The sequence below is a fragment of the Rhineura floridana genome, chromosome 2, assembly GCF_030035675.1.
Source record: "Rhineura floridana isolate rRhiFlo1 chromosome 2, rRhiFlo1.hap2, whole genome shotgun sequence".
NCBI classification, from domain to species: Eukaryota; Metazoa; Chordata; class Lepidosauria; order Squamata; family Rhineuridae; genus Rhineura; species Rhineura floridana.
The window spans coordinates 168381281-168398176 of NC_084481.1; the positions used below are offsets into that span (position 1 = coordinate 168381281).

A 16896-nucleotide genomic window follows, 5' to 3' on the forward strand; every position below is an offset into this window, starting at 1 on the left:
TTGTTTTGAGGTGTCATGTAACCTCTCTGTGATCCCATCCCATTGTGCCCAATCCTAAGGAAAGGATTTCGCATGCCACCAACCCTCCATGTGGCTTGATGAACCTAAAGACCACTACATGGGTCCAGAATTACTACTCCAAGTTATTCTGTTGAGGAGACTGCTCCTCTTAATTTTTTTTCCTGGTCTGACTTTGTATGCCCTCTCAGATGCAGAGTTACATGGCCCAAATGCGCTCGTCTCTGTCCTTTATTCTACAGAGTCTGTATCCTTGGATAATGGATTCCCGTTGATTGTCTCCATTCCAATAGGTTTCTGTTTTGCCCACTGTACTTATTATTTCTGTTTGCACCCAAGCATGTCTCCCATATCTTGGCTCAGAGGTTTCTGGTAATAGCATATAAGCATCTAAATGCCTTTGGCATATTTCCCCAACTTCCTTTACTGTTTTATTTGCAGTATTTGCAAAAACCCTATTTGTTTTTTGTTATGAGGTTTAAGAATATTTCATAGAACCCCTCCTGAGAAAAGGCAAATCTCTTGACAGTTTCATTTGGCCAAAATTTCCCCTTTTTGATTGGTTGCAGCCCAGGGAGGTAGTGTTCTTGGTTGTTGAAAATGCTGTGAAAACTAATTGAATAAGCTAGAGAGAAATACAGGTGAGTTCTCATGAACAGGAAAAGTGAGAAAAAACATATGGGCATTTTAAATAAAAATTGGGATTTCTAAGAATAATCCATCTCATCCATCTTTCTGTTAGCCAAGTTGCAAATTGTTTTAGGGCAAATAGTCCCGTCTACAAAGTGGTGACTAGACACAGAAAACATATTACTCAGTAAAGGTGTAATTGAGTTGTGAGGCAAGTCTGGAGCCTGGCGTTGACGTCCATGTTTGCTTTGTCATTTGATAGGGGAGGGGGAAACTCAAGTTCTCTGTACAATGTTCAAGGAATTGATTGCCTGATTCTTTGTGTGTTTTTGTTCTGTATCAAATCAGTGCCTTAGCTTGTTGATATCTAGTATATTTAGTTCTATAATAACATTTAAGGAACCTCCCTAGTGCTTTTCCATCTGACAGCATATTTGTCAATGGCTTCTTCCAGACTAACAAACATTGAAATGGGCTTTCCACAGGTTCGTGAGCATTGCAGGGTTTTTTATTTTTTTATTTTCTGTGTGCAAATCCTACTATGTTCCATTCACACAAATGGATATAACATAGGTGCTGTGGTCATTTAAAATTCTGCACACATTCACTATATCCCTTCTGGTGGGTACCATTTCTGGACCTGCTCAGAACACACCATTTTAACTGACCAAAAGATACATTTTTAACACAAATAACATAAAAATGCAGTCAATGTTTCTTTTTGAGAAACATTGATAATCTAATACTTGCTGTAGCTGAGCAGGTAGATTATAGCCTACATGATACCATCAGAGCTATAATGCAATATAGCAGGCATAGGTTAGAAATAAAAGGTCCTTTTTGTTGCCTTCTTAGCAGGAGAAGCAACAGGAAATCCAGGGAGCACAGCTTTCCCCCTAACTCTGTCTGAAGACCTTTAATGCAAAACCTGGTTGAAGAGGAATCTGTCAGTGAAATTATCTCAGAGTTGTAACTGAGATTAGGAATGGTTATTGGGTTAAGGATAAAAGGCAGGACAAGTCTTGGGTAAAACAAAAGAACACCTAATAGTGGCAATATCCCCTAAACATTAAAATAAAATGTAAGGCTCCATATGACTGAGCCTGCAAACATGCTCCTATTGGTTGAGGGAGGGGGCAATCACATGGTGAGGTTACAACCTATATTCCTTTTGGGCAGTGTGATGGCAGGTCAACCCATAGATAACTCAGCACACTGTGGAATGTAAAACATAATCCTATAGGTCATAGGACTATACACCTAAAGTGATCTAGGAAGGACCAGATGCACAACAGGAACTAAAAAAACTATTCCTTTGGATTGGGGGTGAGGGATGGGCATGTTGAGGGTTTACACAACACTCCAAAACAACCTTTAGGTTCATCAGGCCCCAGGACTCTGAAGCCACATAGAGAGTTTGGGGGGGGGCTCAAAACATCCTTAGGATTGGGGAAGATGGGGTGGGATTGTAGAAACACCTAGACATCATCAGGCTCATAAACCAAAATGGGGGTTCAGGGCCACACTGAGAGCTGTGAGGACTCAAAATTCTTAGGATTGGGGGCATTGGAACAGTCATCTTCAGGGGTCACAATAGGCCATTAAAGAAAAATGAGTTCAGGGGTCACACAGAAGGTTTGGGGACTTGAAACCCATTCCTTAGGATTACGGTTGATGAGATAGATGCATACAGAAGTTGCAACCCTCCCGGAAAACAATGTTTAGGATGCACCTGAAAATAGCCCAGTCAGGGAAAATCCTATATGGTATCCTAAAAGCAAGAGCAATCCTAAGAGAGGGTGGAACATCCAGTGAAAAGGAAGCAGGGCACCTGTCACATTTTGTTTGTGATATAGGGTATGTACCTCACCGCAGATTTACACATATCTTTGTCACGCATTGACTATAGCATCAAGTAGTGACTTGTATAAAGGAACATGCTATCAAAGATTAATCACCACCATTGAAATTTCATATTATCCAAGGGCAACTCAAATGCAGTTTTTTTAAAACAAATGGAAACCATTCACAGTATTCACTTGATTCAGTTAATTAAGTAATGTGACATCAATATGACATCAGCGCTGGATGGTACCTTGAAGGTCATCCTGAATGCAGGATGTACCCATCACCACCTCTTATTGGGTTCTTCTAAGGATAAACATAATCAAGTCTGTAAAGCATTTTGCTTACAAGAAATAAACATAAGAATAGACTCCCACCACTGGCACCAAGATAGCCCACTTTTGTCCTGGTATTCTATTTAAGCCCCATTGCTGGTGCACCAGCAGCCACTGATACTGTTGTGCACAAAGGCAGTAATGGAGCTTCATGCTCTCTCCACCTTCCTTGCATGGTATCCTACGTCATGAGATAGGATGGGATAGGCAAGAAGTCTTCACAAAGAGCAAAGCTGGGTGGCTGGCACTCCTCTTTATGAGAAGAGTGGGACTCAGATATGCAAATTACTGCTTCTGGCACTGCATCTAAAAAAATGGAAATAGACTGAGACCCTATCAATAGAGTTTTCATGGTAAACGGTATTGAGGGGGTTTACCATTGCTTTTCCTCTGAGGCTGAGAGGGAGTGACTGGCCCAAGGTCACCCAGTGAGCTTCATAGCTTTGTGGGGATTCGAGCCCTGGTCTCCCAGGTCATAGTCCAACACCTTAACCACTACACCACACTGGCTCTCACTACATCTAAAACCAATTCCATTTTTCTAGCTACTCAGAGCATATGTCCAGTTAAATCTATGTTGAATGGAAATTGTTTATATCAGTTCCAACTGACTGTATGCTGAAAATGATAAGAGCACTTAGACTAGGTGTTCATATGACGGATCTTGGAGGGAGCAAACTAACTTGATTAATTGGTGTTGGAAGTGTTGGAAAGGATGTAACTCAACTTGCTGCTGGGTTTTGCATGGAGTTAAAGCAGACAGAGAGAAGGGAACCTCCAAGTTTCCTAGACTGCCCTTCTGACTTTGCCTATGCTGATTTTCCTTCAGGTGCTAGACTGGTACTTGCATCTCCAACTTAGTTGGAACCAGGAACTCTTTTCTGTCCAAGCATGTATTTTCTATAATGAACTAAGCTTTGTTCTTTTCCATGATAAAAGTCTGTGTGATTGAAACCAAAGGGAAGGTGACTCACAGCATTCAACATACAACCACCTTCCAAGCTGTGTGTGCAAACTCTGCTAAATTAATCCAACATCTGACACACCCTGCAGCAGGACTGAGAGAGGATGCGGGAACAGAAGAAAGAGGATGTTATTTTAAAACAAGGAAAAAGATGAAGCAAATCTTTCTGAAAGGAAAGAAGTTCCAGTGTGAGAGGATTGGAATTTGGGGCCCTGCTAGGTTCTTAAAAGACCCAGAGCATAGGTCCATGACATAAATTTGCATAATATTTGCATATGCTAATATATATGTATAGCTGCAAGTTGGGGTGGGGAACAAATTCAGACCGTCAAATCTTACTCAAAGCTATAGAGGGCCAAGAATGTTTTCTGGTCCCAGTACACTATATATGGATTGGGCCATCTACCCCACCCACAATCCATTGGCAAGACCTGTTGCTTATGTACATGTTAAAACTTAAGTAAATGCCCCCGAACAAATTGAAATGGGGGGTCTCACCAGTACTACTTGCAGCTTGCCAAATTGCCCTATAAGCAAATAAATTATGCTTTTTAAAAAAGGAGGAAAGGGCAGGAGATCTGAGGCCCAGCACAAAAGACCCAGAGCTTGGGCTCCATGGGCCATCCCCTAAAACCACCCATCCCTGGAGATATCAGACTGAAAGATGTGGGAGTCCTGTGACAACTCTAAAAATGAAACCACCGTTTCTTTCAGATCCATATTTTGCACATTCTTTTTTTACCTACATCTACAAAGAAACAGTAAAGGGAGCACTTCCCCCCTTTTCCCATTCCTGAAAATTACTCCAGGTCAGAAATGATCATCCTGCTCTTCACGCTTCCTAGAGGACCTTGTAAATTTCCCTTCAACTGGGAGCTTCACTGCTGTCCCAGTGTCATGTGACAAACAAAGGAACAACTTCCATATTTCAAGTAGTGGGGAGTTTCAAGGGTTCACTGCACATGAAACAAGTTACAGGGGCGTCACTACCGGGGTGCAGAGGGTGCGGACTGCACCCGGGTGACATCCTGAGGGGGGTTGACACCCAGAGCCGCCCCACCCCGCGCCGTTGCCCCGCGCCAACTCCTCCTCGGAGGCGGGCGGGTGAGACCAAAAGCAGGTGCCCACTCGCTGGCGGTGAAGCCGGGACAGGCCTCCCACCGCCAGCCTGGCGCGCATGGTGAGTGTGTGTGCGCGCACACGCAAGACCAGTCGCCCCTGTCCATGCACCTGGGAGGGCGCGTGCCAGAGGTCCGCACCCCCCCGCACTTCCGCTAGTGATGCCGCTGACAAGTTAGCTATGATTGATAGAGATACTTGGTAGGAACACACTCACTGTTCTGCCGGTTCCAGTGTGTCTCCATCTCTCTCTTCTGAAAACGGAGGCACAAGATGCTAGTCAAAGCCAGCCCGTTTTTACTGTAAAACCTAGTGGGATCAGCTTGAGTGCATTTTTTGTTTTTTACAATCAGCTTCAAAGAGATTTCACAACTGATCTGCAGATCAACCCCTTTCCCTTCCAGGTGCGGCTAATGCAAAAGCTTTGATCTGGCGACTAGTGTGTTTACAGCCTATATAATACTGGAGTCTCAGTTTGGCCAAGGTACACAAGATATATGGTTAAATCTGCTTTGACTATATATTTTCATCAGCATAGAGTGGGAATTGAAGTACAGCAGCTATTTCTACCAAATGGAGTTGGGGTGTGGGGGAGGAACCTTTTCATCTGTCCACTTTTAATCAGAGATATTAAAGGAAGCATGTGATATGCAGAGACCCTAGAATGCATGAACTTGAGAAATTATTGGCCTTTTCTATGGCACTGGTTCTCATGATGATGGATGGAAGACATAAAATACATTAATATTAGCAAAAATGTGTATGCCAAATGAATATGCTTACATAAATGCAAAAATGAGGGGGGAAAGAAAAAGAGTTAGAGGTGCATATGAATATGGGAAATTAAGGGGGAGGGATTATTAAGGAGGAAAGTGAAGTTAGATGGAGAGAAGAGAAGATGGGGGTGTGATGTTCCTGCTTATAGTGTAAATATGGTAAGTGCTGTTTATATAGAAGACATATGGTAAGTGGAGTGAAAGAGGAGGGGGGAGTACATGAGCAGTAGAATGCTGGATGATTGGCTGAGCGTTTGAGTGGCTGGGAGTATAAATGGAAGAATGACAGTTGAATCTGGGTGGATGTTGGGAGTGTGGAGAAAGAGGTGTTTGAGGTGGATATTGGGAGTGTGGAAAAAGAGGTGTTTGAGGGTGGAGGTCAGGAGTGTGGAGAAAGAGGGAGTTGGAGTTCTGATTAATAATAAGTCAAGTACAAAACAGGAATAGATGAAACCATACGCTTGTGAAACATTCTAAAACTAATCTTGTTATTTCTGATATTTAATAAATACTTATTTGGTTTACCAAAGGCCTGATCCTTGGCTGGGGGATATACATACCAGAAGGGAGGGCAAGGTAATTACCAAGGCTGGACAGAAACAGTATCTAATGGTGGCAGCGGTGAAGGGAGGAATAATAACAATTCAAGTATCCAGAGCAACCCAGAGTTGTATGCGTTATCTATAAAGATACAAGGGGGTTGGGAACAGCATAAGCACGCAGTCACAAAAGTAACCAGCTAGAGAGAGACTCAGGCAAGTCTCTGGGAGTATTGGTTATAGGACGTGACTGGTGGTGCTGCCTAGCAGGGGGATCTAGTGAGATCTGTGCTAGAGCGGAGTGAGAAACCATATAAAGGACGGTCCGGACTGGTGGTGCCTAGTGAAAGGCAGTAGCCACAAGCAGGTGGGAACCTGACAGGGAGAACCAAGGGAGGATGTCACAGGGGGTAATTTCAAACAAATGTTTCTATTATGTCTGTGGATCCATACACAATAGTTTTCCCCATGTGGAAATGAGATAAAGTCACCATGCATATGGATTCCACCACCTTATATCTAAATAGGAACTAGTGTGGTGTTGTGTACTAGATAGTGTGTGGGACCAACTGGGAGACACCTGGGTACAGATCTCTATTTAACCATGAGGCTCAGTGGATGGCCTTGGGAAGTCACTTTCTCTCACTCTAGTCCTAATCATAAAGCTAAGCATAGGGTTAGATGGAATTTGCCACCACACCATGTAGTGATGGCTTCCAACTTGGACAGCTTTAAAAACAGATGGGACACATTTATAGAGTATAAGGCTATCAATGACTGCTAGTCATGATGTCTGTGTATTCCCTCCAGTTTCAGAAGCAGTATGCCTCTGATTACCAGTTGCTGGGGGTCATGAGTAGGAGGGTGTGTTTGCCCTCATGCCCTGCTTGTGAGCTTCTGATGGGCATCTGGTTGGCCACTGTGGGAAATAGAAGACTAGACTAGATGCAGTGCTCTCCTTATGTTCTCATTGTTAAATAGGATAAATCCATGTTAAAATAGGATAATCCCATAAAATAGGTTAATTCCCTTGGAAGAAGGGCACACTGACCCAGGTGGATTTTCAGTGCCTATCGAAAAAACTCATTATTGCCCAGGCCTTTGGTTAAATTTGTTCCTTGGTGGAGATGGACATGCCTACCTCACTGAGTCAGTGTGACTCGCGTTGATGTTTTCACGTGTTATTGGTTTGTATGATATATGTTTGATTATGCATTATTATTCTTATATTGCATCCCACTCTGGGATTATTTTAATGATGAGTGGGTTAGAAATCTTTTAAAGAAATAGATAACAAATAAATTTAACAAACAAGCATATTAACTTACTTAGAATTAACCCTTCATAGACTTCTAGGGGAACATCTCTCCTTATCTGGAGAAAGGGACGACCAGGACTTTAGATCAGTTGTATCACACAGCCTTACTGGTATTGCTGTCACTAGCAAACAGCCTTCTGGCAGTGAAGCTATCCCACCGGAGTGACAAGAAGCACTTTCACAGTGACGTCTCCAGGCATGATGCACGACGGCGATAGAAGTGCCACCTTTCCTGCCCTTCTGGCCTGTGCACTATTAGCACTGGGAAAAAACGAGCATCATGATAAGTGGGTGGGTTTTCATTGATGGCCAGTTGGCTAGAATGGGAGCAGCACTGGTCATCCTGGCAGCCACGGTCAGCAATGCTGCTGCTGCGACTCCTCCAGAGGCCTGTCCTGTGAGAGCCATGAATTCGGCACAAGGAGAAGCGGCTGGTGTTGAGAGAGAACTGTGAATTCCCACTGCAGCTGTGGAAGGCGTGGCGAGAGAATATGGAGGAGGTACTAGAGGTGTGATGACAGTGCTCGCAGCCATGAGTAATTTCACTGTATCTGCACATGGAGTAGCCATTGCATATGGGAGAATTTGTCAGGTCCATGAGCATAGCTTCTGAGTAGCTGGGAATTAGTTGGCGATTGGTGCAGATGTGCCACTCAAGTTCAGTGCTGTCCTGAGTGCTAACCCTGGGTATGCGATATCTGTACAAGGGCTCCTCTGCTCCATTGGGCACTCTGTACTCCACCCCCAGGAGTTTCTCTACATGGTAATGCACATATGCAGTCCGATACTCTATGAAAACTCTCAGTGGCCATGAGACCATCATCAAAGCAGCCACCCAGAAAGTATAGTGGGATATGTACCATGGGAGATGATCTGGGTCCCCATAGGCCATCATGAGCTCTTTGAAGTCTATGTTTTTAAGTTTCATGCCTTCTCTGACCTCCATGTAGTCATCTAGTCCTTCAATCTCTGTGAAGAAATGAGCCCTCTGCATCAAGTAAGAGTTTTCGGACTCTGTGTTAGCAAAACTGAAACATTTGGTGAATTTTAGTTTTGTGGCTGAGTACCACTCCAGGCCCATGAGCTCCTTAGATATGTCCTTGAATCCACAATGGGAATAGTCAAACTCAGCTTCAGCCACATGGGTGTTGACTCTCTCATGGTAGACTTGGGTGGTTGTATAAGCATCACCATTGCGGTACCGAGTCACCTGCCTGGTTCGTCGGACAAAGTGGTAGCTTATGGCCTTCCACCATATACATGGTGTGGCCTGCTTCATTCTGGCAATTCGGTCATAGACACTTTCCACATCAGCCTTGTACTGGAGTTCACTTTTGGCACGGCAGTGCCAACACTCTACCAAGTAGACCACGTAGAGCATGGCGAGAAATGCTAATGGAATATAGACATAGCCATCAGAGCAAGGGCTGTCGTGGTAGATCATAGACTTGCCTTTGAAAGAGGTATCAAAAGTGAGCTTAGTGACTTCTGTGAGCTGGCACCAAGCTACAGCTCCCAAGCAACCATACATAAGAATGGAGAGGAGGAGGCATTTCCAGTGGCACTCTCTGCACATGGAAGAACTCAAAGACTGCTTGACTGGTTGTTGCTGAGAATCAGATAGCAAAATGGGAGATGGGGAAAAGGAAGATGAAAGGAAGGTGAGGAGAGAGAGATAATTTACTTGGAGATCATTTATTATGTATCATTAATGTATACATTGAACACTGAATATGTACCAGCCACTTTGGGGGGAAAAATAAGTATTTCAACTGCCTGACATGGGACTCCTTTTGCCCATAAATGAGCTGTATATAAATGTCTCTGAGAGATCCCCCAGACAATCATTCTGATGCACAAAACCTATTTGGAGATTAAATTGAATCTGGTCTTTACTGAGTACTAATTCTGATTTGTTTGCAGAAGGTCATATGACATTCATATTTTTCAATGCATTTTCCCATCACTTTTCTAAATGCAAGTCTGTTTTTTTTATGAAGCGGATTTGTGATAGCGCAGTTTAATCCTCTAATTGGACAAACTTAAATTTCCTGGTATGTATGTGAATCCCTCCTGCAAAATACTGACAGTCTGGAGGCATCCTGATTCAAGCTGGCTGCAAGGTTGGACCATCACCTGGTGGATTTCTACCAGCTGACTATTAGACTGGTTAATTTTTCTATTTGGGGCGGGGTGGTATTTAAAAGAATAAAGTGCTTTCCACTCTTAATCCCATACACCCCAGTTTCACAAATTTGTTCCTAGCCACCTTTACTGTATCAATTATTGCTGTTTTAGTAGAATATTGTAAAATAAAACTTTCCTACCTATCATCACAATGTGCAGCTGGAGAGGAGTTTGCAGAAGGGCTGCTGCATACGGCTAGAGTTGACCACACCCAAATCTTATAAAAGATTTACCAGGAACAACTCATTAAAAGTTAATTAATATGTTAATAAAAGCACACCAATCACTTTTACTGGCATCACTCATCATTTGTTTACTATTTATGGTGCTTTATTCCCATGTGGTCATGTGCCTGGGTAGTAGCATGGCCAAAGGCAGCAGTCAGTGGAGACAGAGTCAAAGATGGATGGGTCCACCTCCATCTCTCTCTCTCTCCCCCTCTCTTTCTGTTGTTTCACCACTTCTCCCCCATCTAGGGGCAACATGAAAGGGGGGCAAGCAGTCCCCCAAAGGAGCTCGACCCCCCCACCTAGTATATTTTGCCCACCTAGAAATATACTTTGCCCCTTCTGTTGCCCCCCAGAAATGTTTTTCTGGCATCTGTTCCTCCCTGGGTTTTTTCTGGTGCTGTTTATGCCCCCCACCCTCTGTCCCATTCCCTATATCTTACCCCCCCTTCTGAAACCTGCTTTCTCTCTCCCTGCCCAGCAGGCTGGTTGGTCTTACCTAAGATCTGAAATGATCATTTGCAGAGGGTCTCCCCTCCCCTCTTCTTTAATCACCCCATCCATTTCCATTTTTTTCTGTCCCCCACACTTTTCTTCTCTTCCAGCCCCCCCCCCAACTATATGAAATTTGCCAATATTTCTCCCTTAGGTTGCGTGTTCTCCGCTCCAGTCTTAGAATGGAGAGTTGACTACTTTTCCCTATTACCTGATTGAGCTCAGGTTTGATACAATTAAAAGTTTGATACAATTAAAAAAAACACACCACTAGGTCAACTCTTAAAATGCAAAGGAAAGCTTAGTTATTGCAGGAGGCAGAAGTGGGTATCCTGAGGGTGTCAAATTCAAATGTGTTGGAGGACCAAATTCACCATCCAGCAGTTGCTCATGGATCACATCCACAATAGTTCACTGAAAAATATCAACTCCACCTGAATTCAACCCCAACTAGACACTGAAAATGGGGGAAATTGTTATTACAGTTCTGGAATATTGTTTGTTCTTACACATTTCTACAATAAACATGGTATCACCATAACCATATGGACAATATATACCAGTATATTGGTTTGCATAGTATTTCTTCTCTTTAATGGCGCTTAACACTCTCATTTGGAGGAAATTCAGTAGCAGCATCATATAGATTATACACCATTACATTTATATGCACTGAAAAATAGCACAAGGAGTGTGAACAGGCTGCATTATACCCTCTGTCCTGTCAATGCTCGTTGGTGATCATGGTGCTCTTCTGCCAGCTCTATATGGAATCTATATTGCATTGTGCTTATATATGTATTGTTTTTGCATGTGTATTGTGATGGTGAAACCTCTTACTCTAATTGACTGAGCTTGTGTAGTAATATGGAGTGTTCAATTGCTGAGTGAACTAAATGTTTTGTATTCCATCTTCTGTGATGGAAAGAAAGCTTCTCAGTTTGACTGGGACTAACTCACTCAGCAATTGGATGAACAGTAAGATTGGGAAGAGGTCCTGAGACAAAAGCTAAGGAACAGGAAGCCCAGGGGTGTATGAGATTGATACTCCTGAATTTTGAAGACAGCTGTAGCCTGCTACCTAACCGGCCCCAAACCCTCATTCTACCAAAGCTTCTGGTTCCCAAGGTGGATGGGAAAGGCATTAAGATCAAATAACATAAAACAGTGGTTCTCAATCTTTCTCTAGATATAAAGGGCCAGGTTAAGAGCACTGTGATTTTCAAACAGGTTGTCACTGAGTGATTGCAGTATCCATTTATTTATCAGAGAACTCACAAGCAATACACCCTCTGAAAACAGACAAAATCATGGTTACTTCAGATTTCTTGACTTTGGTACATACATATTAATTCCAGTCCTTTATGAAGACACTGTTCCAGGCTAACCTGACGCTGTTTTTTCAAGTTGTTCACGAGAGCTGTACTTTCACATGCATAGATTTGTATTAAGTTCTGCATTAAGGCCACTTATTGAAATCAGATCTACCCATACAGAATGAGGTGGAATTCAGAGGTGACATTCTGAACTGGCCTAGTTCAAAGTCACACCAAGCATAAGTCTGCATTTTTAAATATTCCCCTTTCAAAAAAAGAAAAGCCCTGCATGAAATAAACTAGCACATCAGGGAGACAGATTTGATGCTGGAAAGCTTTATAGGTGGGAAGATTTTTTTCAAAAACAATCCTCACCTGCAGTCTGTCGGGATACAGTTGAGACAATTCTACTACCATCTCACACGACACATTCTGCATAATGTGTATTGATGTATTTGTTTGTTTTGCAGTGTTTTACATTGCTTTTCAAGCATAATAGTGCTTGTTCAAAATAATAAAGTAAGATTTATAGATGAACAATATTGCCTTCACAGAGAGAGATCCCATGAAAGTATTGGAGAAGATGCATTCTCAACATTGGTGTTTTTCAATTCTGTGGCAAGAGAGATGAGCCTTTTCTTCAAGTGTTCTGCCTTTGGAATAACAGGTACTGTTGATGGTGTCAAATGAATCAAGGGTGATGAACCAGCTGCTGCAGTTCTTGGCTGTGCTCCCTGGCTGTGTTCCCCCTCAAGAGTAACACCAGCAAAGGGACATATTAGGGACAGGTTGCTGCCAGAGTCTTCTCCACAACTGACCAGGTATTGCTGCTGCTCTGGGCAGATAGTATCAGTGGCTCCCAGCCCTCAGAATATCGGGGGTAGTGGTTGTTGGAAGCATGGGGTAGGGAGATGATGCATTAAAATCCTCTTGTGAGACAGAATCCTTTTTAGAGGAAGGGCCAGCCCATAACTCAGTGACAGACCATCTGCTCTGCATGCAGAAGGTCCCTGTTTCCAACGCCTAGCATCTCCAGGTAGGTCTGGGAATGTTCCCTATCTGAAATCCTGGAGAGCCGGTGCTAGGCAGTATACAATACTGAGCTGCAGTAAATGGACCAGCAATCTGACTCAGTGTAAGGCAGCTGGCTAGGCTATGCTTCGCTATGCTGTATTTCCAGCCTTCTTGCTAGTGTTGCTGCCTCACCAGCGCAACAGCAGTGGCAATCAGAGAACAGTGGAGGTGGGCCCATTAGGGCAAATGGAGCACTGCTCCATCAACCTGAGTCTGTCGTCAGCCAGCCTCCACCTGCCTGCCTTCTTACAACCAGTCCCGGGGGTGACAGTACCTGTCAGCTTCCTCCTCCTTTGTCTCAGTGTTGACCTTATAGAATTCATCTGGCAGGAGGAAAGGAACCAAACTATATGAATTGGCAACACTGACTGGCAGTGGCATGCCATAATTTTAGACCAGGGTCTTTCCCAACTAGACTTGAAGATGTCAGGGACTGAACTTGGGACCTTTTGCTTACAAAGCATGTACTCTGTCAACAATCTTTCCTGCTCAGCAGTCAGATTTTGTTCAGTCTTTATAAGGGCTTCCTCATCCAAGCTGATGTCCTGACTCTGTTCCTTCTTGACGATGGTAGCGCATGAAGGTACTGGGGAAAGGGAGATGTTCTTCAGCGTCTGCCTCAGTCTACCAGTCCTTCCTGCCACCGCTACTGGTGTGTGCACACATGTGTGCTAGGACACCTTTCTTGTTTGGTTTAAATGAAATGGAAACAGTTTAATAGTTCTGTTGCTTTGCAGAGTATATATTTTGCAAAGCGGAATGAGAATTAACCTGCCCACCTTCCCCTCATACAGACCAGCTGAATAAAAGCAACAAAGACAATATTCTTTGGTTTAAAAAGTATTAAGAATGTGTTTACTCACAACCTTTTGTATGTTCAGGAAACATAGGCTCTAGCCTGGAGAGAAAAGACAGAAGTAGGTAGTAGATTTTAGTACATGATTGGGGTTGTCTGGGAGAGAAACCGGTGGAAGCTTCTCTCTCCTGTGGCTTAATATACAAAAGAGAGAACAACTCTTAACAAAGAAAGACGGAGATAATAAAAAATCCACCTGGTCAATAGGAAGTTACATCACAGTAAACAAACATAGAGGTGTCCCCAAATTCTGGCTAGAAGGGGCATCTCCCTATTAAAAGAATGCAAGCTTGCTTATCCCAACATCTAGATACATACAGCAGAATGAAGCAGAATGAGGCAGTAAAATCCTGAGACAGTACACTGGTCTGTACTGTTTCAGATTGCAGGTGGGAGGGGGGCCAGGAAGAAGACAAAGGTTTTAATGTTCCATTTCATGAAAGATTCCCTGCAAATAGAAAACTAGCACATCAGAAAGAAATGTTCTAGCCCAACTTCTCCCTATTCTGCTATACTCCCTATACTTTTCAGGGAGGGAGGCATTTGTTTATTTATCTGATAGGGTAACTTTCAAAACTGTGATCCCTCAGCAGAAGACTGAGATGGGAACTGCACATTGGACCACCTCATGACTCTTCAATCTCAATTTCATGTCATTCTGGTCTGTTCTGAAGTGTTTAGGATTTTTGGAGTTGGGGTTTTAGATTTCTCTCGAGTACAAAGTGGGTATACTTCACTCTTTAGCACCCTATAGCCCATGTGGTACCCTCCAGATATTGTTGGACTCCAACTCCCATCAGCACCAGCCAGTATACCCAATGTTTGTGGGTGACTGAAATTATAGTCCAGCAACATCAGGAGGGCACTCAGTATAACGCTCCAGATAAGCTACTGGCCCCCTTTCTGTGTGTCATGGGCCCCATAGAGAACATTTGGCAGGATTGGGAGAATGGGGAGGGCGTTGCAGAAGTTGAGGAAGGATCTGGTGAGACCATGGAGGAAATGCTTCCTGAGACCCTGGTCAGCCCTGTGCCAAGTGATCCTGTTTCTGCTGAGGAAAGCCTCAGCAGTCCCCCCCTTGCCTGCAGTGGAGAGTGAGGAATGTAGCCCACCCTCATCACTGCCACCTAGCCCAGACTCATTCATTCATTAACCAGGCCTGCCTTAATCTGCTGGACAATTCCAGAGAGATACAGAGGGGGAACCTATCCCAGAGTTAGAGCTAACAGTTTCCCCACGGTCAAGCAGATGAAAGAAGATATGGTTTCAGCTTGAAAATCATCTTTTTTTCCCAGGAGAACCCCCTGCCTTGTTTCAAAGACTGGAAAGTGCTAGATTTAGCTTGTACAAGTAGAGTGCCACCCCCTCTTTTATCTGGAGTGTCTTTGGGTGAGAGCTTTGCTGTGACAACTTTCCATTGTTTCCACAGCTAGTGTATATCCTGATTAATGCCCAGTATGTTTTGATCCTATGTTCCTATGCTAACCTCTGGAATAAAACTCTGCAAAACCCAGTCTTTGAGTCCTGAGTCTGCTACTCTAGTCAGAACACTCGGTTTCATGAGGAGTTCCTCTCAGCCCCCCTCCTTATTAACTGATCTAGGATCTGCCTCTGGTGCTCATAGGCACCATTTTCTCAGGACCGATAAAATTGGAAGGATTGGGAGTCGCTGTCATGGCCCCGTAAGAGGACTCATCAGACGAGGATGACTCGGGAGTAACAGCAGCAGACCCAGAAGGAGAAATGGAGGAAACTCCTGAGAACCCAGCTCCTTCTCCCCCTCAGCTGCAGAGCACCCCAGACACAGCTGAAGCCCTTCAGCCAGACGCAGACAGGGAACAGGATACTCCCCCCTCACCTGCAGAACATAGACAACAGAAGGTCAGGCACAAGAGGGTCAGGCCTGTCCACTTAAGGCCAAAATGCTGATGGCTCACACCTGCTGACAAACCTGCTCCTTAAAAGACAAACCTTGGTTTCAGCTTGTTGCTGACTACAACGTCAGGTGTGGTTTTGTGTGTTTCCAGTTTCCCTGAACCTTATCTTGGACTGACCCCTTGGCAATTGAACCCGGACCTCTACTGACCTCGCTTCTGGACTTCCGGCTTGGCACGTAAGCTTGGAAAGGGCCTTGCCCTTATCACGCTTCATCCTTGTTAGCCTGGCAGATTTACGACCAGGCTGCCAGCTAAGGACTTTCCCGCCCTGGTAAATACCCAGGAATTTCCAGCCCCCGCCTGCACTGCTGTCTCAGTGCAGAGCTGACAGTCGCTCAGCACACCTAAGAAACCAGGCTGTGAGCCACTGTGATAAGAAAAATAAAACAGCTTAAGGGAGAATTTTCCTACAGCACCTGGACAAATACTGTGTTTGGGGCCATTATGGGGTGTGTCCACAATCTGTTCTTTGCTGCTGGATAAGCTTTCAGTGATCATTAGGCAATCATTTCTTCTGTAATCTGTCATGTCTGATATTGAACAGGGATGTTCTTGCCTTTGATCTAAAAAGAAAAGAAAGGAGCCTGCACACACTCCATACCTTTATAGTTTTATAAATATAAATGCATTTGTTTATTCCTGTCCAAAGACTGTACCTATCTCACTCCCACCATATTTCTTATGAACATTCATCACTCTCTTTTTTTTTTGCCTTATTAACTCTTGCAAAACATCTGCTTCCATTTCATTAAACTGAGATATCAGATAGACTAGAGAAGGAAGACTGTCCCTGACAGGCTGGCATTCTAGAGACCCAGTGCAGTGTAGCAGATGGAAAGCTGGATATGAAACAGGAAGCCTTGAATTCATATCCATGTTTGGTCACTGTCTCTCAACTTAATTTATCAAACAGAATTATTGTGGATGCAAAATACAAAAGTTTGATGCACAGGAAGAGCTGGTGCCAGGCATGACTGGGCGCTTGGGCACCAGTCTACTCCAGGCCTGTGGCACCCGCTCATGCATCACACCTACCACTTGCATCACATAGTCTCACATGGATGACATATGCACATGCTTGCCATCAATCAAGATGGCAGTGAGGGTGTCAGCCCCTTAGAGAAGCCCCCCCCATCATCTTGCCATGGCAGGCATATTATTTATTTATTTATTTTATTTTTAAAACTTATATACCGCCCAACTAGCAATAGCTCTCTGGGCGGTGAACATAAATACAGTAAAATACAGGGAAATACAAAA

The 16896-nt window shown here is 43.8% G+C and overlaps 1 protein-coding gene across 1 annotated transcript; it reads right to left on the reverse strand.

Annotated features, from left to right (window-relative positions):
* Window positions 1-7600: 7600 nt before the first annotated feature.
* LOC133378015 (transmembrane protein 151B-like) lies at window positions 7601-12186 on the reverse strand. Its single transcript, XM_061612800.1, has 2 exons — window positions 12145-12186; window positions 7601-9153 (listed from the first exon to the last, which is right to left on the reverse strand). The coding sequence occupies exons 1-2, from the start codon at window positions 12184-12186 to the stop codon at window positions 7723-7725; spliced, it is 1473 nt and encodes a 490-aa protein (XP_061468784.1). The 3' UTR covers window positions 7601-7722.
* Between the last annotated feature and the right edge of the window lie 4710 nt (window positions 12187-16896).

What these genes read in the sequence shown, in the direction of transcription:
- LOC133378015 (XM_061612800.1), bottom strand. Translation starts at nt 12,186, where the DNA reads ATGGTAGTAGAATTGTCTCAACTGTATCCCGACAGACTGCAG. An exon ending in TGTATCCCGACAGACTGCAG is followed by an intron (nt 9,154 to 12,144) that starts GTGAGGATTGTT and finishes TCTGATTCTCAG; the next exon opens with CAACAACCAGTCAAGCAGTC.